At 40.7% G+C, this 24,527-nt stretch overlaps 1 protein-coding gene across 1 annotated transcript in view; it reads left to right on the top strand.

Annotated features, from left to right (window-relative positions):
* The window catches only part of spryd3 (SPRY domain containing 3), a 72,793-nt gene extending 56,359 nt beyond the window's left edge, over positions 1 to 16,434 (top strand). The window contains exons 8-11 of the mRNA XM_053317281.1: positions 5,406 to 5,463; positions 12,428 to 12,547; positions 13,019 to 13,167; positions 16,151 to 16,434. Coding sequence (XP_053173256.1) covers positions 5,406 to 5,463; positions 12,428 to 12,547; positions 13,019 to 13,167; positions 16,151 to 16,285 — 462 coding nt within the window. The 3' untranslated portion in view covers positions 16,286 to 16,434. The remainder of the gene's footprint in view (positions 1 to 5,405; positions 5,464 to 12,427; positions 12,548 to 13,018; positions 13,168 to 16,150) is intronic.
* The last annotated feature ends 8,093 nt before the right edge of the window (positions 16,435 to 24,527 follow it).

Raw genomic sequence — 24,527 nt, 5'->3', positions numbered from 1 at the left:
ACTAGTTTAGTATGCTAGTCAGCATCACGACCTAATGACCCATGTAGAAGACATAGAAGTAAAGAAGCATTGCTCTGTTGAAGTGTAGAGCTGGTATTGGTGGTATGATCATGAAAAATAGAAGATCAGACCGTTATTTCGCAACCTCTGTTTGGCTGCTTTGCTCACATACTTGCTCTAGATGTTAAATGTTCCCAAACAAATAGAAGAAAAAGGCTTCTAGGATGAGGACTAACAGATGGGTTTGGCAAACACAATGCTATCTTGGGTAACATTAATGGGTTTCGCTAGTGTAAACTTCCCCAAATTTTTTAAAGTTTATGGTGCGACATGGAAACCAGAGTTTAAAAGGTTGCCGTTCAAAGATTTTAGGCATTTAAGATATTTAGATTCCTATCCATTACACAATACCATCACAGAGGCGTATGATCATTCCCAAATTTATTCTTGCGGCATGACGATGACCCCAGAAAATACAGCCAAAGTCATAAAGAACTATCTTCAGAGACAACAAGAACAACGAGTCCTGCAGCAGATAGTATATGGCCTCCACATCGGCAAATCAGTCTCTTCGTGTAATCCTAGACTGAGACGCCTAAATCCACAGAAGAAGAAACTGTGGCAACTTCTCCAAGATGCAGGAACAACCGACCCAAGTGCCAAGAACCTTAAAAACTGTGTGCAGGTGCACCGAGCAGAACTGCTGCTGCTTTTAAGTCAAAGCTGCTCACAACTAAGTTTCTTTTGCTTACTATTTTACTATTTTGAAAGCATCTTCACTTAAGTTTTAATCCATCCAGTAGTTGTTGAAATATTTCAGTCGATTGGAAAACAGAGCGACTTTCTCAACCCCGGAGCCAGGCAGCTAGAATGACTACAAATCCAGCTTTTCATTACTGTAATTAGTATCACAGTGATGTTACTGTACTGTAACGTTGTGTCATCAGTATAGAGAACAAAGTGCTGCTTCAGTTTTTCCTCACAACATACCATATTCATTTAATGGAGCTCACTGAGTAGATGTTTTTGAATTGGAAATGATGGACACGACAATTACTAAGAAGACTGCTATGAAAACAGGCGTTTAAGACTTTGATCCATTTATCAGACACAAGTCTGCGGGTTACATTAAAGCACTATAAATCCACCCGTTATTTGTTTAGCCATTCCTAATGTTGTCTTATTTCATAGTGTTCCTCCAAATCACCGATCAGATTAGTGACTGTGGGTCATCAATCAGGGGGGAGCAAACACCCAGACGTTCCTCTCCTGGTGGAGATGCAGCCCACATGCCAGTCAGCCAGAGGAATCCTCGGGCTTGTGGTTGAGACGAGGGGGAAGAGGAGCAGACTTGGCGGATCAAGGGGTTTCAGGCTTGGAGCAGTAGCTGCATTCCTCCATGTCTCTCTGTCTTCCTCTGCTGGTCTCTCACTCTGTCCGTCTCCCTTTTCTCGCTTTTCCCCCCATCCATCTCCATTTCCTGTTCCTCAAGCCCCAATGGGGTTGTCAGACAGGATCGTTGATGTTTCCCTGATGTCCTGGCCTCAAATGCTGCACTCTTGTCTGTCTGCAGCGTTCCTTTTCCTCATTACTCTTTTCTCTTCTCTACACAGGTGCTAATAGTAATAATTTAATCAATTTTATTTAGTTTATGAGTAATGTAGTGCCTCTCCAGTCCCTGCATCTGTCACCCGTGGCTTTCCTTTTGTTTGGATAAAAGCACATTTCCTCTTAAAGGCTGACCTTTCGCTTTTTTGGACGTCATCCTGGTTAAAATGTTTTATTTCTTCCCTGTACTTCAACTCGAGACACAATGAAAGGGTTTTTCTTTTTTTTTTTTAGCCTGTTAATACCAACGGAAATTAAATGTAGTCGGGAGAGTTTACCTGAGAGAGAGAAAGCATTTAGAAGATGCAGCCTACAGTGAGATAAAAAGATGAGCACTATTATTACTATCATTACCTTCCTCCTCCTCTTCCTCCTCTTCCTCTTCCATCCTCTCTTGTTCACCAGTGTGTCTCTACAGTAATGGAGGTACAGCCTAGAAAACGGATTAAAATCTCTGATAATTACCTCTGAGTCATACTCTGATCTTATCCAAAAGTTGGCCCACTAGTTATTTCTATTGGCATGGTGAAAGCTGGAGAAAGACATACATACTATATATGCAGACAGACGGGGAGAGAGAGAGAGAAAGAGAGAAAGAGAGAGAGAGAAAAACACATCCTGAGCATTGAGAGAAGTAGCAGACACTGACAGACATCCAAAACAGAGCGGCTGACGGAAAGGAATCCACTCTCATTAATATGTTAACACGGGTAAAAGGAATATAGCAACTCGATTCATTAAAAAACTTCAAAGGTCGCCTGGCTTTTCTTCTTTCTAACGGCATTTTAACTCCTACATGAATAAAACGCAGCTTTTCATTCATTTGAATTGGGTTCGGTCCGTCGGTGCATCGGGGGGGTGTTGATGGAGAGGCCTCTGGCAAAAAAAAAACAAAAAAAAAAAAAGGTTGTCCTGACTCAACTTTTTCCGCAACCCATGACATCATCCGGCAAAGCGCTTGTTTTGGCCACTTACATGCAAGCGCACATTCCTGGTAGATAACTTTGCAATGTAAACTAAGTATTTCTACTGTTTACCTCGCAACTGCCGTGATGCAAGGTAAGGCAAGGCGAGGCAAGGCAAGGCAAGTTTATTTATATAACACATCTCAGCAACGAGGCAATTCCAAGTGCTTTACATAAAAAAAAAATATTACAAGCATTAAGATGAAGTGCAAAAGAAACACATTATAAAAGGACATTAAAGTACAGTTAAACGAGCTATTAAAGAGTTAGGAGAATAGAAAACAAGCTAAAATAGAATAAGACGGATAAAATATGAGAATGAAAGTTACAGTGCAGAAGAAGAAATAAATCAAAAGCCTTCAAGTTTGATTTAATAAAAGGCAGAGGAAAATAGACGAGCCTTCAGCCTTGATTTAAAAGATCTGAGAGTTGCAGCAGACCTGCAGTTTTCTGGGAGTTTATTCCAGATATGTGGAGCATAAAAACTGAACGCTACGTCTCCATGTTTAGTTTTGACTCCGGGGACAGAAAGCAGACCTGTTCCAGACCATCTCCGAGGTCTGGATGCTTGGTATCGGAGCAGCAGATCAGAAATGTGCTTTGGCCCCAAACCATTCAGGGCTTTATAAACCAACAGTAGTATTTTTGAAATCAAGACAAAACGTTAGACAAAACTTTCCAGAGTTGTAAAATCCTGTCTCTGAGTATTACAGTAGACACTACTGTGCAGTGTTTTGGTGTCTGATGAGTCTTAAAGTTTATGGATGTTATTCAAACTGTGCTTCCTGGATCACATTTCATTCTCACCCTAACCCGTACCTGAAGAAACACACTCATGGCTTATTTTGGTTTGAATGCACGTTGAGCTGTGACTGTTTTGGGCTTTTTTGCTTTTTTTAATTGAGTCTTTTTCTTCTTCTTCTTCTTCTTCTTTTTTATTGAGTCTTCTTCTTCTTCTTCTTTATTGAGTCTTCTTCTTCTTCTTCTTTTTTATTGAGTCGTCTTCTTCTTCTTCTTCTTCTTTTTTATTGATTCTTCTTCTCCTTCTCCTTCTCCTTCTCCTTCTCCTTCTTCTTCGTCTACTACTAATACTTCTACTTCTTCTACTGCTACTAGTGAGACCTGGACTCGATGCCAAGTTTCAGACAAGAAAAGACATCAGACAAATACATTTAAACAATACTTAAAAAACCAGATGATAATGAATGAAAGCTCATAAAAACAGAGAAAGTTACAAAACAGTTGCACTTAAAATAAACTTAAAACAGAGACAGATTCATTAGTTATCATTTGTCATGGAGTTTATTATATCCTTGAATTCAATTTGGGATACCAAGTTTTTTACTTTAACCTCTTCCTGCAAACTATTCCAAGTGGCTGGAACATGAACATGAACATTTTCTTTCTCACCTCTGTCTGTATGCCAGGAACCGACAGCAGATAAGCGTCTTGTGATTGAAGATTATGATTGAAATACAGTTTGCAAAGATATGAGGGAAGTTTGTCTAGAGTCGCTCTATAAATAAAGATACACCAAGATGGAGATAGACAGCCAAAGTGAAACCTTTTCTATGTATGTGTGTCGTGTTTTTAGGTGGAATGGAAAGTTTTGTATATTGAGAAATATGGAGATTTGCTTTCATGTTGAGAATAGAGTCTTGCAGTATTTCAAGTTGGCACAGAAGTCATTTAGGCTGCGTTCACACTGCAAGCCAAAATCCGATTTTTAGCCAATCTAGATTGGAACCGGATGGCTCTTATGAAGTCTGAACAGTCATAAATCACATGAGATCCGATTTTTGCAAATTAGATCGAAACCACTTTTGTGAGGAAGTTTCATATCTCATTTGGACAGATGTGTCTGAGTCTGAACAGCTCCAAACACTCAGATCTGATTTGACTGTCCGTGACATCTCTCTACGTCTCTACGTCTTTACGCTACGTCACTCTATGCAACACCAGCTTATTCCAGTTGTTGTTGCTAGGTGATATCACTGGAGGACTTATTCCAGTTGTTGTTGCTAGGTGATATCACTGGAGGCAACGGAGGACGTCGTAAACATCAGTCCATGGACAGAGGACCAAACCATATTCTTAATCTTTGGGGAGATGGCTCGGTTCAAGTGAAGCTCGAGGGTTTGTTGTTGATGTCACTGTCACAATTATATGACATCACACAATACACACTAGATGACACCTCCACTCCGACGACGTTGCCACAACAACCTGTCAGTTTGGTCATTAATGTGGCCCAGTCTGAACAGAGCCAAATCCGATTTGGACACTTGCTAAAAACAGTGTGGACAGTCAGGCCTAGAAATCAGATTTGAGAAGGAATCAGATTTGAATCAGATTTGAATCAGATTTGCCTGCAGTGTGAACGCATCCTTATTAAAATGTATGTATGGTCGTGACTTTTCCTCTCAGTAGGTGTCCCATATAAACATTTGATGCTCATTCAGTCTGCATACAACAAAACTCTGATCTGTGCACCTCAGCTGTTACTCTGCTGGATTAACATTTAGCTGTTTGGGAGTTTTTAAGGCTTTTTTTTCATATGTTTACATGTTAAATGTTTAAATGTTGTATATCTCAGGCTCTGTCAGGAGGTTTGTGAGCTCAGGGACAGTCAACAACAGCATCACATGAGAAGAGGTTAGGGTTAGGGTTAAAATGCATATGATTTTGATTTTGCTCGTTCTGTCTATTCATGAAGTTACCTTGTGTAATTCTGGCTAACCTACAGCCTCTTGGCAAATTCTCCACAGTACCAAAGATTAAAGATTTGTCTCATCAGTGACTGTAAACCTGTGTATCTTTGTGTTTGTGCAGGACTACCCCAGGAACAGACACCCGGGATGGAGCCGAGGATCGGTGGCCTACCATGCAGGTGAGATTTCTCCATTTTTCCAGGGATTAACACAAGGACACAGAGTCGCCAGCCAGTGGGAAAAAAGAGCCAGCTAGGAGGAAAAAATGTGTCCCGTAAAAGCTTAAATTTGGTTTCTTCTGGCACATTTTAATGCCACTATTCCATCATATACACTGACCCTTTAGTTATTGCATATTTCTTCTCCCTTTTTCTTCTGTATTGAAGTACTCCACGCCTATTGGCAGCGATCAGGTTTGATTTAAGAATTCAATATTCGCTTTATTACACACAACAGGAGAAAATGACTCAATCACAGGATAAACAAACATGTAAACCAAGGATGAAATGGATGATGTGGAAAAACAGACGAATACTTATCATCACATTTATTACTGCAGGAAGTTAACAAGTTAAAAGTTAAAGCATTTTAGGGCATCTGACATTAGTTTGCATAACTGGTCAATGGAAAAAACATACAAAAGTGTTCTAGGACATTGAAACTGTAAAATGACGTGAAGTGTGAGACTGAGGTACAGCGGCCTACATTTTCCTCATATGACACGGGCCTGTTTGCAGTGCTTCTTAGAGACGGCTCCGCTGGTAAAAGTGCACTATAAATAAAGATCATTCATTAATTCGCTCCTTGATTAAGCCCATAAACATCTTTTGTGGTGTATATTGAAAAAAATGGAGTTCTTTCAGTGGACTTTTTGAACACTTACTGTGCTATTGTCAAGTTGCTGCCCATCAGTAGAAGTAGCCAGTCTAACGAGGATTTCCCTTGTCTGTGCAATTAATGCCTCCGTGCGTTTTTCCTCGTATTTGTCAAACACCGAAGACGAGTCTGAGCTCTCTACTCGGCAGGATGCTAACCTCTCAGCTGAGGGACCACACACATTCATATCTCTGATGTGGAGGATGGACTGATACAGACAGATAGCCACTTCTCTGTATCATCGTCCTCGTGTTGTTTTGAAGCGGAGGCTAGAGCTCGTAAATGTAGCGAATCATGTTAATCAAAACTGTTTTGTTTTTTTATCAGAATCAAAAATATTAATATAACGAAGTAACCGGCTGGACTTAAATGAGTAATCAGCTGTTTGGACGGCAGCCGGCGGACATGGAAATCTCTGCTTTCTCTGTTTTTCCTCCGCTATCAGTCTGCAGTGCAGCATTTCTCAGTATAAAAGGTTTGTGCATGTGGAATTCCCTTTTGTTTGAATGAAATAAATAAACTGGAGATACTTCCTCAGAAGCATCTATCTGCTACCTTTAGACACAAAAACATCACAGGGCACCGTCTCAGCTGGATGTTGAGGTGCCTTAGCGCAAACAGAGATCAAGGAGGATTGCGGGGAAGATAAAAGGGCAGCAGGCAGATAAAACAGATGGTGACAGCATCAGAATGAGGCGAAGAAGCATATCTCCATCTCCCACTCTCTCTCTCTCCCTCTCTCTTTCTCTGTGGGAGTTCGATCATGTAAATGCCTCTCAAGTGATAGACCACAAAAAACAAGACACAAGAAAGTAGTTTCCTCTAAGTTATCTGTTGTCGTCTTTTACTTCCACACACACACTCACACACACACACACACACACGTACGTTACATCTCGGTGTTCGTGACGACAGGCTCGTGAACGTTTATCTGCACAGGCATCCTGCACACAAAAACCCCCACAGCTCCCATTCCAGGCCTCTGCACCGCTGCGCTATCAGTGCCAAGAGATTAGCTATCAAACGCTGCTACCATGATAGGAGAATAGGTAGGTGGTTGTTATTACAGCTACAGTAGGTCGCCAGCTCTTTATCTAACAATCCACTGTCACAGTCAAGATCTTGTTAGTCCTTATCTGACCAAAGCAGTTAGGAGCTAGCTGGCTTATCGGCGTTATTTTGGTCTGAAGCATCCTATTGTTAATCTTCCTCACAGGGAATTTCAGCTGCTCGTACTCTGAATGACTCACACGCCACTAAAATGTCACATTCTGTCTACTTTTTTTTTTTTTTCCCGGCAGGAAATGTGAATGATTTTTATTTTTAGAGGAAGGTTTATATTCTTTCTTCCAGTTGACCTCCAAATCAGCTATCAAAACACATTTTCTTGTTCACTCCGCACATTCCATTCATGTTTCAAGTTGATGTTTATAGTCCTAAATCCCCCGTATCCCTTCGCAGATTCCATTTATACTTTAGGATACATTCATAATAATAACAGTTGATGCTGTGCGTCCTGCCGGGGTCTGCGGATGATACCTCATCGCTGAGTGACAGACGAGGCCAGTCATTCAGAGGCTCACCGTGCCAGTCCCAGAGGTCTAGCGCTGTGGTCTGCCTGGTTTGGCTGCATCGAGCTGGACACCACAGAAATGTGCACGCCCCAGCACAGCTCCCATTCATCTTATTTGTTAGAGACTAAAATGATGTATGTGGTTTTCCACGCTGTGCATATGAGGTTTGCCTTCCCATGCTTGGGTTAAGGTGCGGGCTCCGATCCAACTACTTATAATCAATAGCCGGGGGCCTCTTCTTCGTATCTCCCCCCACGTTCCTCGATGCATTCGGGATTTTCACCGGACAGCTCCAGAAAACCTCAAGAATTGCACGCAGACGCTCTTTGGCAGGTTGACAAAAACTTAATGTATACACAGTATTATATACACTAGGTAATATAACCACAGCAGAAATTGCTTAAAGAAGGAATGACTTTAGCTGTGTTACATTGGTTTTCCTGTCCGGTGCGAGCCAAGAATGCTGTGAAGAGCTGTTTCTGTGACACGTGGTACCTCTGTTATTAACTTTTATGGTTAGTTTTTGTATTTGACCTCAGTATCTAAAAGGCTAAAAGTCTGCCAGGATATTCTTGGCAGCTCTCGGCTTCGTATAGACTGAAACTCATTGTTATATTTTTATCGCACCCCATGCTGTTCTTTAGTGCACTGTGAGTGTTAGTGATTTTTTTATCTTTATATTTAGCATTAAAGAAATCTGTGGCTGTGCAGTAGTTTTATATTATGCAGCCTAGAGGCAAATGTATAAATCACAAAAATGATTCAGTGCAACATTTCTCCAACATTTTCTTATTGACTCTTTAAATGTACAGCTGATTTCTATTCATGCCATCCTGATTTATGGCGTGTTGTATTGGGCACGTGACCAGTGCTCACCTGGCTCGTGTGTGATGTGTATTATTGACTTGAGGTTGTTATTTTATTCCAGATATATTCCAGTTATATACACAAATGTCTGCCAACCGTACCCCCGCGCCTTTGTATAGCTTGTATAGTATGAGAGCTCCTTGGCCTGCGCTGGTGTTACAATGAGTGTTTGTGTTGGGAACCGGCCCAACGTGGACCTCCATCCTGTGCGTTGGCTTAGGTTGGCTCCGCAAGTTAATGGTCCGTGGGCCCCTGTGGGCCCTATCAGAGGCAACCAGCCATCCAACCAGTGAGTGCTCCTCAGTAAGCCTCATTAACCCTGTCACCCCCTCCAAACCCCCCATCAGTGACTCACACGTGCTATGACTCAACACCCGCATGCTGAAGGGTTGTGCCCTACCGCCATCGCCACCATCCATCCTTCACCACCACGCTAACCTGAGATAATAGGACGCAGTCTAACTTCTGTGGTGGGGCCTAATCTGATCCCAGCTCATGTTCGGCAAAAACAATTATTCAATAGAAACATGTGGTGTAGGCGGATAATATCACTGTCTTACCTAATAGGACAAGAATGGATTTGGAGGATTGTTTAACACCAAGTGTAACACTAAAGCTTTGTTCGTAGCCGTTAGTCCTTATCATTTGGACAGCTGCAGGCTCACACATGGACAGCGGATGGGCTTCCATACACACTACGATCATGGATACGTGCACGCAAATAAGCTCCACACATGCACCCCAGAAACAAGATGGTGACTACACAACAATGTAAAGAGGAGCTTCTTTGAATCTGCCAGTTATTTTCTTGATTAGTCGACAAAGTCATTAATCATTTGACTTATAAAATATCAGAATAAAAACAGTCAAAACCAAAAGATATTCAGTTTGCTTTCATATTAAACAAAGAAAAGCAGAAACTCTTCACAGTGAAGAAGCTGGAACTGACAATTTTGGATGAAAATTATGTCGACTACTAATTTTCTGTTAGACAAGGCAGCTTTATTTATACAACACATTTCAACTCAATGTGCTTTACATAAAACTGTTGATCAACCAACCAATTAACTGACTAGTAGATACAGCTCTAAAAGGAGAATACTGTATATTTTATATCAACAGCTCAACACTTAGTGAGTCACACAGCAGCTGGAAGTTGAATCTATTTTAGATTCTTAATAACGTGCAAACTCACGTTTGAGTGTTTTTGCTCCTGAAATAATATAAATATAAATATATTTTAATTTTCATGTTTAAGAGTCTGTGAAGTTATTTTTCTTTGGGCAGGGAAGCCCAGTCTTTTCCAGACAAATTCTCATGTTACGAGAAATCCTGTTTTCCTGTTCCCAGCTGGTCTCAGTCCTCCGCCAGGTTCCCAGAGCTGCTCAGGAGCCACGGAGCCTGCCCTCTCCTCCTGTGGGCTCCACTCCAAAGCCTGAACACAGCTCCAGTTTCACCTTGTTGTTCCTTCAATAATCAACCTTAGACCTAAGACCTGGTGGAGGTCACATTAGCAAACACTGCCAGCCTCACCAACAGCTGCCTCTGTGCATGCACACCAAACATGACGGTAACCTCACGACAGTAACAAGAAGAGCTGCTTTGTTTGTTGTCTCTGGCTGATCAACAAGAATAAGTACAAAAAAGTTAAAGGAGGACTGGACCAGTGATGGGGAATAGAGTCAATTTTTGGGATGCACGTAGACATCCACAGGGATCAATGCAAACCCTGGTGGACATTGGCAGATGATGAAATTGACATCACATGGGACCCTTCACGGCCACACGGGCGCGGCAACCATGACTGACCATGAATGGCCTTAACAGACAAACTCTCATGTTACGAGAAATCCTGTTTACCTGTTCCCAGCTGGTCTCAGTCCTCCGCCAGGTTCCCAGAGCTGCTCAGGAGCCACGGAGCCTGCCCTCTCCTCCTGTGGGCTCCACTCCAAACCCTGAACGCAGCTCCGGTTTTCACCTTGTTGTTACTCCAATAATCGACCTAAGGAAACCTTGTGCCGTCACATTATCAAACACTTGCCAGTCTCACCAAAACCTGCCTCAGTCTGTGATCTGTGACTTTTGCATTAACACCATCACCGGTGTTTTGCTGCCTCATTGCTTCAGAGCCAAACTCTGGTCAACACTTCTCTGCTAATTTTAGACTCTCCAACTCTTCCAACACAAATTTTAACATTTTCCGCCACAACCTTGCTCCAAATTGAGCCTGCTTCCTGAATATTGATTTCCAGCCTTTTCAGCACCAAAGCACGCCTGAGAAAAGTAACTTGAGTAAGAACCGGTTGTTTGCTCAAAAAGTAGCTTTTACAGCTGCCAGCCGAATGAATTCTACTGTAGCTTAAAGGCTATTTTAAGACCACTATGGAAACAGGTTATTTTAACTTTTTGTGTTTTTATTCTGTGTCATGTTTCAGTTTTTATGCATAACACGTGTTTTATGTATCATCCACAGTTTGTGTTTCATGTTGGTTTGAATCTGAACTTTGTTAGTTTTATTCGTGAATATGTGGAAAACAGTTTTACATGCACATTATTTCTTTTAGAGCTACAACTAATTATTATTTTCCCTATTTAGGCAGCAATTTTTTTTTAAGAGATTAAAGTTTTACTTCCTATAAAATGCCAAGATCTAGAAATAGTGGATATATCATCACAGTCCAAAACACAAAGATATTCACTTTGCACTTAAATGTAACAGCACTTACATTTTGCAAAAGCTGCTAACAATAAGTACTTTTTTTTTTTTTTTTTGGTTAATGAATGACTGAAACAAACAATAGACTAACCGTAACAGCCCTAATCTCATTATTTAATATACAGGACACTCAAGAATCAAACAATAGTAAATACAGACCTGCACTGCACAAAAAACCTTGAGTAAAAGTGAGAGCAACAATAGTGTAATTAAAGGATGATTAAAGGCTTATGCCGTGAATTTTGTCATAAAGTGTTTTAAAGTTGCTGAATTTTTAAAAATAAATATAATCTGAATAAAACATCCCAATGAACTGGAACTCGCAAGAATATGAAAATTCCTCCAGCTGTTTTTAGCGAACATCCTTCCAGCTCTTTGACGCTCCGCCAGCGTTCTCCCACCGTTCCCCAGTCGGACTGGCCTCTATCCTTTTAGGCCCCAAAAACCTTCCACATCCCAGCTCACCTCCAGTGCCAGCCCTTGTCACTCTCCAAAGCCCTTGCTCTGCTATTTTTAGCCGCGCTGCTGCCTGTGCCGGCGTGGCTTCACTGTTTGCCTAGTGTGTGGTGTTGTGACAAGGGCCCGCATGGGAGCCGTAATGATACAGTGTCTCCGTCTCCCTCCCGGTGCTCAGATAGAGATTGTTTAAACAGTATCCTGAGCCGGGGACGGGTCCCATGACAACTCCATAAATATTTACCAGCAGCAGCCACGCCGCTTCGCTTGAGGAGAGCTCGTCTGCAGGCTACCTCTGCAATGTTTTTCTTTTGCTCTTTTTTTTTTTTTTTTTTTTTTTTTCCATTGTTGTCTCTCGCAACTGGTAGTATGTGTTGTTTTGATGATTTCCTTTGGATGTTGATGTGTTTTTTTTTTTTCTTGGAAGATAGGTGTTTTTACTAGTGCTGCTTTGCCTTTACATAACATCTGGAATGTGTGGATGTCCTGATGTTTGCTCTGTACACACATATTTCAGGTTGTGGTAAACACATGATAAAGTGAAGTAGGCCACATCAAGTAGAAAAGAAGAATGACCTCGCACATAAACAGACGACTCTAATGAACAACACAATTAAAAGTTTCCTCCTTTCTCCTCTTCTTCTTCTCCGACAGATGACGGCAAGATCTTTCACGGCAGCGGGGTCGGAGATGCGTTTGGTCCTCGCTGCTTCAAAGGTGACATCATGGGCTGCGGCATCATGTTCCCACGAGACTACATCTTGGACGGAGAAGGTGCGGGCAGAGGGTTCAAGGTGGTACAATTACACCATCACTCATTTAAGTGGTTGGCGTGCCCCGTGGGAGGTTTCGCTCTTAAACCTACTTATCGGTGGTTTTAGCATAAGGCGGTTTCGGCAACATTCGGTCTTAATAGAGTCCATTGTGTTGCGTGTGGGAGAGAGAAACTGGATGTGAATCAACGTCCACCCCCCCTGCATGGAAAACCCCTTTTATACATGAGAGACAAATTAAGGATTTCCTGCTCTCAGGTGGTTTCAGTGCATCTGCATCACGTCATGAAACCTTTGATAACTACCATGAAGTTCTTTTGAATTGGAAATCATCCTAATTATTCAAATTCAGACACTGCACACGAGACGGCACAGATTAAACTTAACATCTCGAGCTGTTTGGTGTTACCTGGCCTGGTGTTTTACCTGTGAGTGACTCCTTTCTTTAAACACACCCTTTTGTCGTCCTCAGGTGAAATGGACGACTGGGATCGGCTGGAGGTCCGTTCGGGTCAGGCAGCCGTCCAGAATGTCGTGTACTTCAACGACGAGGAGGAGGAGGAGGAGGAAGAGGAAGATGGGGACGAGGTAGAGCAAGGAGAAGAAGGCAGGAAGGTCATGGTGAGGAACACTCATGAACACGACGAAGCTGTGCTAAACAGTGATACACACACACATGTTATACAGTAATTAGCATTTTGTGGTTCAGACAGGAAGTTTGGTTCCTTGCATGACAAACGGAGGCAGTTAAAGGCGTCTGTCGGCCTTTTTTGGCACCTGAGCAAACTTCTATTAAATGAAAGCAATGATTGAAGCAGTGCCTGAAACAAATGTCCTCGAATAAACTAAATAAAGACTCTACGTCCCTCCGAAATATGACATTATACCCCTCATGGAATATTCACTCAAACAAGCTATAATTGCTATTTTAGAGTGTACACAGAAAGAAATCAACAGTGTGTGTATATATTCATTAATTGATGGTTAATAGGTTGAAAACACTGCAGGAGAGTTGTGTGATTTAAACTAGAGCCCCACCAATATATTAGTTATGTAATATTATCAGCCAATATTTGCCTATTTCTGATATATGGGTATGGATGCATGTTGTCCGATATGCACTGATTTTATGTAAGGCAGCATTATCTGATCCTTTTCCTTAATTCAACTTTATAGTTATTTATAATGATTAAATCCTCAGTGAGGCTTACTGCTTCATTTCAGTGTTTATAGTTAAACTGTAAAATATCATGGAACCAAGTGTTTATGAAAGAAATGTGTGGTTATGTAAATATTGGAATTACCTAACCCTATATATAAGATTATTGGCCGATACAGAATTTTTTTTACTCCCCAGTTTCTGTATTGGCCCCAAAAGTCCAGTATCGGTCGGGCTGTAATTTAAACAGCTGCCTGCTCAGATTACGCTCAATAAACGGGACAGAAACAGACACAGACTGTAAAAACACTCAGTGAGTCTGTGAGACTGTTTCAGATTCAGTGTGGATACGTATATAAATATAAATATATAAAAGAAAACACTTCATATATAAATTGATGACAGACCGTCATGTCCTCACTCAGACAGCTGCTCTGACCACTTCCACCTGTCCTGTGCATCAGCTCCAATGCTTCCTCCTGATTGGCTGGAATAATGTTGTGTAGCTCGGACACGGACAGCTAACAGGTTGCGAGGAGTCCTAATAATAACCCTTCTCCAGAATCACTGACTCTACCTTTTTAATGCAAAACCTGAAAATATTAGATTAATCATCTTAAATCATTAATATGACACGAATAAAAGTTTAACTGGAGAATGCAACTCCTAAAAAAAACTGACGTGATGTGATGGATCACTCGCTCATAGTTGTGGGACCTACAAAAAAAAAAAGGAAACTAAGTAAACCAGACAACAGCCGAGTTTAATTTTGGGTCTGTCATCAAACCAATCACAGAATTAAACCTTAATTAGCAACAGCTGGTACGACCTGCCGCCGCCAATGTTTGTCATTTAACTGCTGAAAGCGACCGTCAGCCCGACTAAGAATGAGAAGCTCGCTGGTTATTTTGTGCTTCCTTCCAACGGAGGAAGAGAGAGAGTCTGTCGAAATGATTTTATTAGAAGCTAAATACTGGACGAAACAGAGCAGAGTAATGAAAGGATGAGAGCAGATCTTTTAAAATATGCCCGATACGATCCTTTGAACCAGCCGTGTCCATATGCATAGAGTGGTACTGTGTTTATACTGTAAAGAAAGTAAGAGCCTTCACAGTTCAATATTAACCTCTCAGCCATTCTTATGTCTCCTTTATTTGTGTTAACAGCCTAAATATCCAAAGTACAACACTGCTGGTCAGTTTCTTGTATTTTAAATGTGGTTTTTGAGGCTTTCTTTGGCACCTCTTTGTCTTCACAGCAGCATTAAAACGTTTATTTATTTATTTTACTCACTAGGACAGAAAACCTCAGCTTGCAGCTTGCATCACAGTCATTATTTTCCTATTCTGGTGTAACTGGGCTCCTTGGGGGAGGGGGAGGAGTGGGGTGGGGGGGGTCACCGTCGCTCCGTGACCTTTATACTACAATCCGTGCTCACATCCCCTTGTTTCACCACACCTTCCTTATAATCCACATCCTGAAAAGTCACTCTTCAGATTCAAATCATGCAACATGCTCCGTCCGTGCTCTCCGACTCTGTTGTTTGTTAGTTATTGTTTTAATTACCGTGGTTTTCCGTTGGGGGAGATTTCGGGGAGGTGAAGTGCATGCGGTACTGAAACCCGAGTGGGTGAGAATGGAATCAGCCCGAGCTATAATCCGGGGATTTGTCAATATTTGTTCAGCAGGACACATTACCCTCAATGCACTGCTCCTTGACATTACAGAGGTCTCTGTGGGCACGGCTGCACGTGTGTGCTGGGTGTCGAGGGTGGGGTACTCAGGCAAGCATATGTGTGTGTGTGTGTGTGTGCGTACTTGTGTAACGAGGTTGTACCACAGAGAGCTCCGGCACACACTGTACCGCCACACTGCCAATGTTGTGTTCAGACTAACGAAGCCTGTTGCAGTTTCACTCACCCTTCATCTGTAATTCAATAGCGGTTAAGCCTTTTCTTTTTAGAGTGGGTGGTACGGTAAATGTTTGATCTGTGACTCAGCCTGATTTATCGAAGACATACACTCCACAGTACTTCACTTGTTGTTTTAGTGTGTAGGTATTTGCTCTCCGACTTGGAAAGAAGCCCTCGGTATTAGCTTTGAAAAGCTTGTTGGTGTTCTTTTGAGAGCAGCTAGATAATGTTTGATCACTCGCTGATTTAGCAGAGACATGTACTGTAAACATTGACTCTTTTTTTTTTTCCTCCCCCACTTCACGAAGACAGACATTACACTGTCAACTATTTGTTTAATGATATTTCCTAACGGCACTTAATTCCTGTTTACAACTGGCACACCGAGAGCTCTCAAATGAGGTTTTTATTAGTATCAGTGATTAAGAGAGGGATTTACTTTAACAGCAAATTGTTCCACAGCTCCGTCAAGTGGATTTATCATCATGTATCTACTGCTTTAACTCACTGTCGCCCCCCTGTGGTGCTGCAGGTGTTCTTCACCAGGAACGGGAAGCTAATGGGCCGCAGGGAGATGGCGGTACCACCAGGGGGCCTCTACCCGACCGTGGGGATGCTAAGCAGCGGGGAGAAGGTCAAAGTGGATTTGCATCCACTCAGCGGATGAGCCGAGAGCCTGAACCCTGGACCTGGACTTGTGACGCCCTGCAAAACAGCTGGCTGCACTGTAGAGCTCACCCCACGGTAGCCTAGCATGCTGCTATAACAGCCCCCCACTGGCCAGAACTACACACACACACACACACACACACACACACACACTGACACGCCAAGTTCAGCTGCGGTCCCCATAATGCACGACGCTGTCACCTTCCTCAACACTGCCCCCCCACCCCCCACCCCCCCCAGCTTTGTTTTTAATTTATAAGACTTTGTACATGTTCACCGTCATCGCAGCAACACGCAACCAGGTTGTCGTCCTCTGGTTGCTCGGTAGCAGAGAGAGGTTACAGCGTGCAAGGTGCAGGCGCAGAACAGCTGAACCTTTTAGAAGCTAAATAAATACATAGAAACTCCTCGGAGACGTTTAACTGTTTAATTCTATGCAATCTGTACAGCTATCTTCCAACCTCCTCATATCATATATATATATATATATATATTGTTTTCTTTTCTCAGCTGTGTAACGCATGCAGTGTGTCTCTGAAACACTGAGCTGTTAAATCCCTCTCATGAGGTCTGGCACACTTAGTTTATTTCATTTGTCACGACCCCAAGCAAAGCAGAGCGAGGCCAACAGTTGTGCCGAGTCAGAGCTCGTTGGCAGTTTATGTTTCAGGGAATAGACCCTCTCTCTCTCTCTCTCTCTCTCTCTCTCTCTCTCTCTCTCTCTCCCTCTCTCCCTCTCTCTCTCTCTCTCTTTCTCACTCTCTCTTACCCCCGCTCTCTCTCCCCTTCCCTCTCCTTGTCCTCTCTCTCTCTCTCTCTCTCTCCCCTTCCCTCTCCCTCTCTCTCTCTTTCTCACTCTCTCTTACCCCCCCTCTCTCTCTCCCCTTCCCTCTCCTTGTCCTCTCTCTCTGTCTCTCTCTCTCTCCCTCCCTCTCTCTCCTCCCTCTCTCCTTGTCCTCTGTCTCTCTCTCTCTGGGAGAGGCTGCCCTCCTGTGAGCGATCAGGGACTTGCCGCTGCTGCCGCCCCTCCTCACTCTGCTCTCCCGGAGCCGGCTGGAAGCGAACAGTGGATTTTATTTCGACACATTTTTGAGAAACACATCAGTGATGATTGTAAAGGATTTCTTGGTAATCTCAACCAAAACAGAAGATGTTTTTCTTTTTTCTCCCCCCCCCTCTCCTCTCCTCCCCATCCCCTCGAGCAGCATCAGATCTCACGTTTTCCTGGAAGAGTGAGAAAAGAATAGATTTTTGTTTTGTAGTTTTTCGTGTTGGAGCCTGATTACTAAATGAAAACATGTCAGGTATATTTTCTACGAGGTAATCTGGTGAATACACATTTAAATTTCTTAGTCTACGTCAAAAAAAAAAAGTTCAGGGAATGTATCCTTTTGTTTTTTTTCTTCTGTTTTCTGTTTTGTACTCGGCACTTTGAGACCACGAGGGAGGCTGCGAGAGGAGGAGACGCGGAGGGAAGAAATGCTTACAGCAAGTGGACAAAATAACAGAAACGCCTCCCGATATATATATATATATATAACGCAGTCCGATGCAATGCTACACCAACACCAGCCATAAAAAAAATAAAAAATAACCATAAATCAATTAAATTATATAACTTTATAAACCTCACACAGAAGAAGTTGCAGGGCTCTTGCATCGCTCCACATCGTGTTATACTGTATTGTAACGTTTTAGAGGTTTTACTCACTGTGCATGTTTACCCTCAATATGAAGGACTAGTTCCTCTCTGCTTTTTCTTTTCCCGCCTTTTTAAGTATACAAGTAGATTTTTTTTTTTTTTTTTTTTCAAGCAAGTGAATGAAAAAAAAATCAGCTCGATTTAATGACTTTTATAGTCAGAAGGAAACTTCCTGCCTGTGATGTGACGTAGAATTAACTGCTGGATTTTTTTTTTAAGATAAAGACAATAATGTTTGTTTGCTGGTTTTATGTTTGTGTGTTTGTGTGTTTTACACCGGCACTTTAATGGTGTGTGTGGTGTGTCTGCACATGGGTCTGTATCATGAAGCGAGATGAGCGGGTTAGCGGGTTAGCTGGTTAGCCGGTTAGCTTTAAAGTTTAAAGGATAGGTTCGCACATTTTAAGTCAGTCTTAAAACAACAGTCAGGTGTCAAAAATGAACATCAGAAGATATTTAGCTTTGCTGTAATCATCAATCCTGTTTATAATGTTTATACTGATCATTAAAGATAGAAATCAAATGTATTTATAATGTAGGTGGGTTCTGGTTCTGAGCATGAGCGTATTAAAAGTTCGCTAGTCAGAGAAAGTGATTAATTTTCCACAGTTTTTTTCCCCAAATTCTTTCCTTTTTTTTGGCGGGTTGAGCTCATAATGCTAACCTGAGTTATCATGCGAGGCAGCTGGATTCGCAATATCACGACATCTCGCTAGAATCCATCTAATCAGGCTCCGAGTCTGAACTCGGGTTGAACGACTTTGGAAAAAACATGTAATTGCGATATGATTTACGATGTTAGAGCTAGACCGATATATTGATCAGCTGATATTGGCCTATATCACATATATCAGTATTGGCTTGTATGTTGTCCGATATGTACCGCTTTTTAATTATATAGGCAGCGTTTTATGTATATTTGAGCTTAATTCAAGTTTAATATATACTGTACGTACATATGTGTTTTTTTAATGTTTTATTATTTACAGGAATTTACTGGATAATTATGAACTTCCCAGTGATCCCACCACTGAAGTTATTTTAACATTAAAGTTTTTATAGTTAAACTGTAAAATATCACAGCCTCCATAACATATCTGTGTAAAGTCTGTATATATATCTTTACTGTATATTCTACATATATTTATGATTTTCGATTGCGATTTTTGAATTTCGATTCATTCTCCTGCGTTAATTGATCAGCTGCCTCACACGATGACATAGACAGTGATGAACAGACGGATTCAATCACCTGACAAGTATTTTTTTAAAGCTCCTCGCCTTTTTCAAAAACAGTCTCCAAGGACGACTTTATCTCGCCCATCAGGTTAGAGGTGGAAGAGTTATAACAAAAAGAGGGAATTTGGCACTAATAAGATTTTAATTTCGAAAGGTTTCTACTTGATTTGACTCATTTGGACAAATGAAGCTTCGTAGTAGCTTCACAAAAAAGTGTTTGAGTAGATTTTGTGTCACTTACATTGAATTTAGTGGTGAGTTCAAAGACAGCAAGAAAAAAGAGTTTCAATGTTCATTTGTTCACCTGAATATTGTTTTAAGACCTGTCCTTTTTAACTCAGGTTTTCTGGCACAGTTTTACAAAGCTGGCTCACTTTAATTAAGGTCGATCACCATGGTAACCTGAGCTGATTTGAAGATCTAAACCCCGTCCTGACCAATCACATCACTGTAAAAATATAGACGTTGTTCCTACAGGATCCTGTCATGGACAAAAAGTACAAAAAGAGTTTACAGTAGTTCAAATAGATTTGAATGTATTGATCATCATTGATTATATATTAGTTATTTATGAATTAACTGTTTCGTCTATAAAATATTAAAAAAAAGTGTGAAAAAAGTGAGAAACTGGAATTTTTAATGTGTTTTATTGATTATTATAAATCAATAGTCAGGATAGTTGAATGTTAAATGATCTCTTTCTTTTATAGTCAGAAGAATTGATGCTGAAAGTAACTATAAAATCTATAAAATTGAACTTTTTCACAGCTGGATGAGAAAACCCGGAGTTATCTGAGCTCATTGATAACTGGTGACATGATATTTATTATTGATTGATCCATTGATCGCTCAGTATGGGGCTCAGTATGGGGCTCAGTATGGGGCTCAGTATGGGGCTCAGTATGGGGCTCAGTATGGGGCTCAGTATGGGGCTCAGATCGCTCGGCAGCAAACCCAGAGCCAGACCCTCGCTTCATGATGCAGAGTGAAACCAGTCTGTGTGTCTGAATGGGAGAACTGGAGTTAGTCGAGTGTTTCTGTGGAAGCTGGTTTCCACAGAAATGATTCTGATCAATGATGTTTTGTTTTTTTTTTGATTAAAGGGAATTATATCAACATGATTATACTGTATCTGCTAAATTATACTTAACCGACATCTTTAATCAAATCAGTTTAATCTGCATCGTCCAGATGTTTGATCAACATCTGGACGTCACATCAGTATTTTTGTCCATCAGCAGCGTAGCGTCATGGTAACGCTTTATTTTACTGGTTCTGTCATTTTATCTTCATTTACTGGAAGTTTTCATTTTTAAATAACAGGAAGTGAAATTTAGTGATTTTGGTTCATTTTTAGGCCATTTTACAGAGAAGGAGATTCAATTAAGTTCAGATTATTAAAAAAAAACTGAAGAAATGGTTTCAGTTGGTTTAGTTAATTAACCTTCGTGTCGTCCTCCCGGGTCAAATTGACCCCGTCTGTTTTGACTGTTCCTTCTTTCCTTCCTTCCTTCCTTCCTTCCTTCCTTCCTTCCTTCCTTCCTTCCTTCCTTCCTTCCTTCCTTCCTTCCTCCCTCCTTCCTTTTTCTTTATTTTTTCCTTCGTTCTTCCCCTCCTTCCCTCTTTCTTTGCTCCCTCTACCTTCCTTCCTTCCTTCCTTCCTTCCTTCCTCATTCCTCCTTACTCCTTTCCTTCCTTCCTTCCTCCCTTCCTACCATCCCTGCTTACTCCTTTCCTTCCTTCCTTCCTTCCTTCCTTCCTTCCATCCCACCTTACTCCCTCCCTCCCTTCCTTCCTTCCTTCCTTCCTTCCTTCCTTCCTTCCTTCCTTCCTTCCTCCCTTCCTTCCTCCCTTCCTTCCTCCCTTCCTTCCTCCCTTGACCTGAGGACAACAGGAGGGTTAAAGTCTGGGCTCATGTTTAGTTTGTTAGACTCTTAAATGACAGAAACTACTTTGTGTAGTTTTGTGTGCATCAAACTGAATATCAGTATTATTAGGTTTTATATTTCCTGTATACGACCAAACTCTTATTAACTGTTACTCTGCAGCTACTTTAAGGAAATTATTAAATAAACCCGATAAGCGGATGTATCAATGACACACAAAACTACACACTGGGGGGAAAAGTGTTAAAATTTATTAATTTATTTATTTTTGGTCATAATTTGTATGAAATTAACTTCATCATCTGTTAAATGTGCTACAAATGAACCAAAATGACCAAATTGCATCTTCTTGTCTGTAAAATGTGCAAAAAAAATCCCAAAAGAACAGTTAACCTTCCTGTCGTCCTCCTGGGTTCTTCCCTCCCTCCTTTCCTTCCTTCCTCCCTTCCATCCTCCTTTCCTTCCTCCCTCCCTCCCCGCTTTCCTTCCTTCGTCCTTCCTTCCTTCCTTCCTCCCTTCCTTCCTCCCTCCCTCCTTTCCTTCCTTCTTCCTCCTTTCCTCCCTCCTTTCCTTCCTTCTTCCTCCCTTCTTCCTCCCTCCCTTTCCTTCCTCCCTCCCTCCCTTCTATCCTTCCTTCTTCCTCCCTCCCTTTCCTTCCTCCATCCTTTCCTTCCTTCCTCCCTTCTTCTTCCCTTCCTTCCTTGACTAAATTCCTAAATGAACAGTTAAACACCTGCAACCTTTCCAGGAACTTCCTTTATAATGATAATAATAATAAAGTAAAGCGTTACCTAGGTTACCGTCTGTATCTTCCTGTTAAAGATGCACTCAGCAGGTTTCTGTATTGGTTTTTTTTTTGCATGTAGATGAAACTGCGTCATTCACACACTTGAACAGTAATGCAAGAAATATAAAATAATGTAAAATGACTACACAGGGTTAACTAATAAATCACATATCTGCTGGAGGTTGAATGTTTGTTGTTTAGCTGTTGTTGTTTGTTTTCGAGGACTCATGTAAAAAAAAAAAAGTTAATTAAAAAAGAGACTTAAAGATCAGGTTATATGTAAAGACGTATGCTAGACAGTGCAAAGATATGAATGAGACAACGATGCGGCCGTTTGAGGCACGTCTAAGTTCAGGGTTATTATTAAAGTCACTTATTTAAACGTTTACTCAGAATCTCAGTTTACACACAAGAAGAAAAAAAAAAGTTTCACGGTTTCAACCAAATTCGAGTTAATCTGGTAAAAAGTTTTATAGCGTCTCCAACTTTACTCACCGAGGACTCCTGTAATAATTCTTTGCCTTGTTGACTTGCACTATAATGGCCTTGTTCAGTATGTGTGTGATTCAATAAATGTTTCAGTAATGTAAAAAAAAAGAAAAGAAGGAAGTTGTGTATTTATTGTTTCATTCATTTTAATCCCTGCAGACCTCAGATATATATCTCACTGGTGCTTTATCCTGTTATTTCATTTTTTTCAGTATCTAATCAATCTGTTAGTTCCCGATGACTTCAATTAAACTTTATTTATGTAGCTTTCATTCAGGCTAGTGTAGTTTAAACTGCTTTACAGCTAGTTGATTATCAAGCTGATGATAAGACAAGAACAAGTGATTAAAAATGAACAAATTAAAAGAGAAATTGAGACCAATGCACACAAGAGAGAATAAGAATGATAAAAATGGTTTGAAAATTTAAATAAAACAAGTAAAATCTAAATAATTAGGTATAATTAAATAAGTAAGATAAGAGAGAATAAGAGAAAATGTTAATTTAAAGTTAGAGTTTAAAAAAAAACTAGGTTAAAATTATCGATTAAAAAGATAAAAGAAAAGTAAAATGAAATAAAATAGATGAAGTTGAATCAAAGCTGGACTAAAAGGAGGTTTTAAAAAGACTAAAATACAAAAGAAATCGATAAGATAAAACTAATAATAACATAGTGTAAAATAAACTAGAAAAAAAAATTGTTTTCTGTATTAATTTGTGCTTTAAAGTAAAACACACTATTAAACTCCTGACTGTTGCTTGAAGACAAACCTTTTAACACAAACTAGCTGAAGCCTCATAACAGGAAATGAAGCTTTCTGAAACACTAAATCAATATGAAGCAATCAGACTGACAATGGTTCACAGTTATAAAGCATTTAATACACTTAAAAGACAATATCTGGAATTACACTTAAATATGACAGATTGTAATTATATTATAAATGGTTTTATTTCTTCTTCTATCATTATTCTGTTCATTAAAGTCTGATTTATTAAAACTGATCACTTTCAAACAGTCTACAGCTTTGATTTTAAATACTTAAGCAGATTAACCCTTTACATCCTGTTCATATTCTGACTCATAATTCATTAATAAATATTTGATCTTATGGAAAAGAAAACATTCATAATCACTATTTTATGGTCCAGCTTTAATGTCTACTTTAAATTTCTGATTTTTTTTTTCACTGTGCATCACAAACATCGACCTCACGGTGGCGCCAGATTAAGAAAGTCAGAAGTTCAGTTTGATTCATCCTCTGAGCACCAAAGTTACAGCAGTTCATTCAGAGTAGTTCAGATACTTCAGTCTGGATTAACCCTCCTGTTGTCCTCCAGTCAAGGAAGGAAGTTAGGAGGGAGGAAGAAGGTAGGTAGGAAGGAGGGAGGAGGGAAGGGAGGAGGGAGGGAAGGAGGAGGGAAGGGAGGAGGAAGGACAGATGCAAGGAAGGAAAGAAGGAAGGAGGGAAGGAAGGAAGGACAAGGAAGGACAGAAGGAAGGGAGGAAGGAAAGGAAAGAAGGAAGGAGGGAAGGACAGAAGGAAGGGAGGAAGGAGGGAAGGAAAAAAGGACAGAAGGAAGGAAGGAAGGAAGGAAGGAAGGAAGGAAGGAACAGTCAAAACAGATGGGGTCAATTTGACCCGGGAGGACGAGTGTGGAACCAGCTGATGGACAGTCAGGCTGCTAACATCAGACGAGCATCACTAAAGAGAATAAAAGCATTTCTGATGAGTAGCTGTCAGGTTTTATGAAGAAGGTTTATACAGTGTAACAAAAAGCTTCATGGCTGCTATTAACATACTAATGTTTTACTCAGTGTTGAGGAGTAACTAAACAAAATAAATGTAACTAATACAATTACTAAGAAGTGTGTCATTAAATTACAGTTACTTATGAAAATGTTGATTATAAAGGAGGTTACATCATGACCTGAACCTCTGATGGACTCGGACCTCACTTTAAATAAGATAAAGAAATAAGGAAATGTCATCCACTCATGCTGATACACATTCAGACTGTTTATCACTAATATATGTTTCATTTTATTTAATGTCATAGGTTTTATTGAATGTCCTGTGTTTTTAATGTTTGCACCACAGAGTAGTTGTCAGGTTTTTGTGCCTAAATTTGGTAA

The sequence above is a fragment of the Scomber japonicus genome, chromosome 4 (assembly GCF_027409825.1).
Source record: "Scomber japonicus isolate fScoJap1 chromosome 4, fScoJap1.pri, whole genome shotgun sequence".
Lineage (NCBI taxonomy): Eukaryota > Metazoa > Chordata > Actinopteri > Scombriformes > Scombridae > Scomber > Scomber japonicus.
The sequence above is the reverse complement of the archived record's forward strand: the minus strand, read 5'-3'. Positions and strand labels throughout refer to the sequence as shown.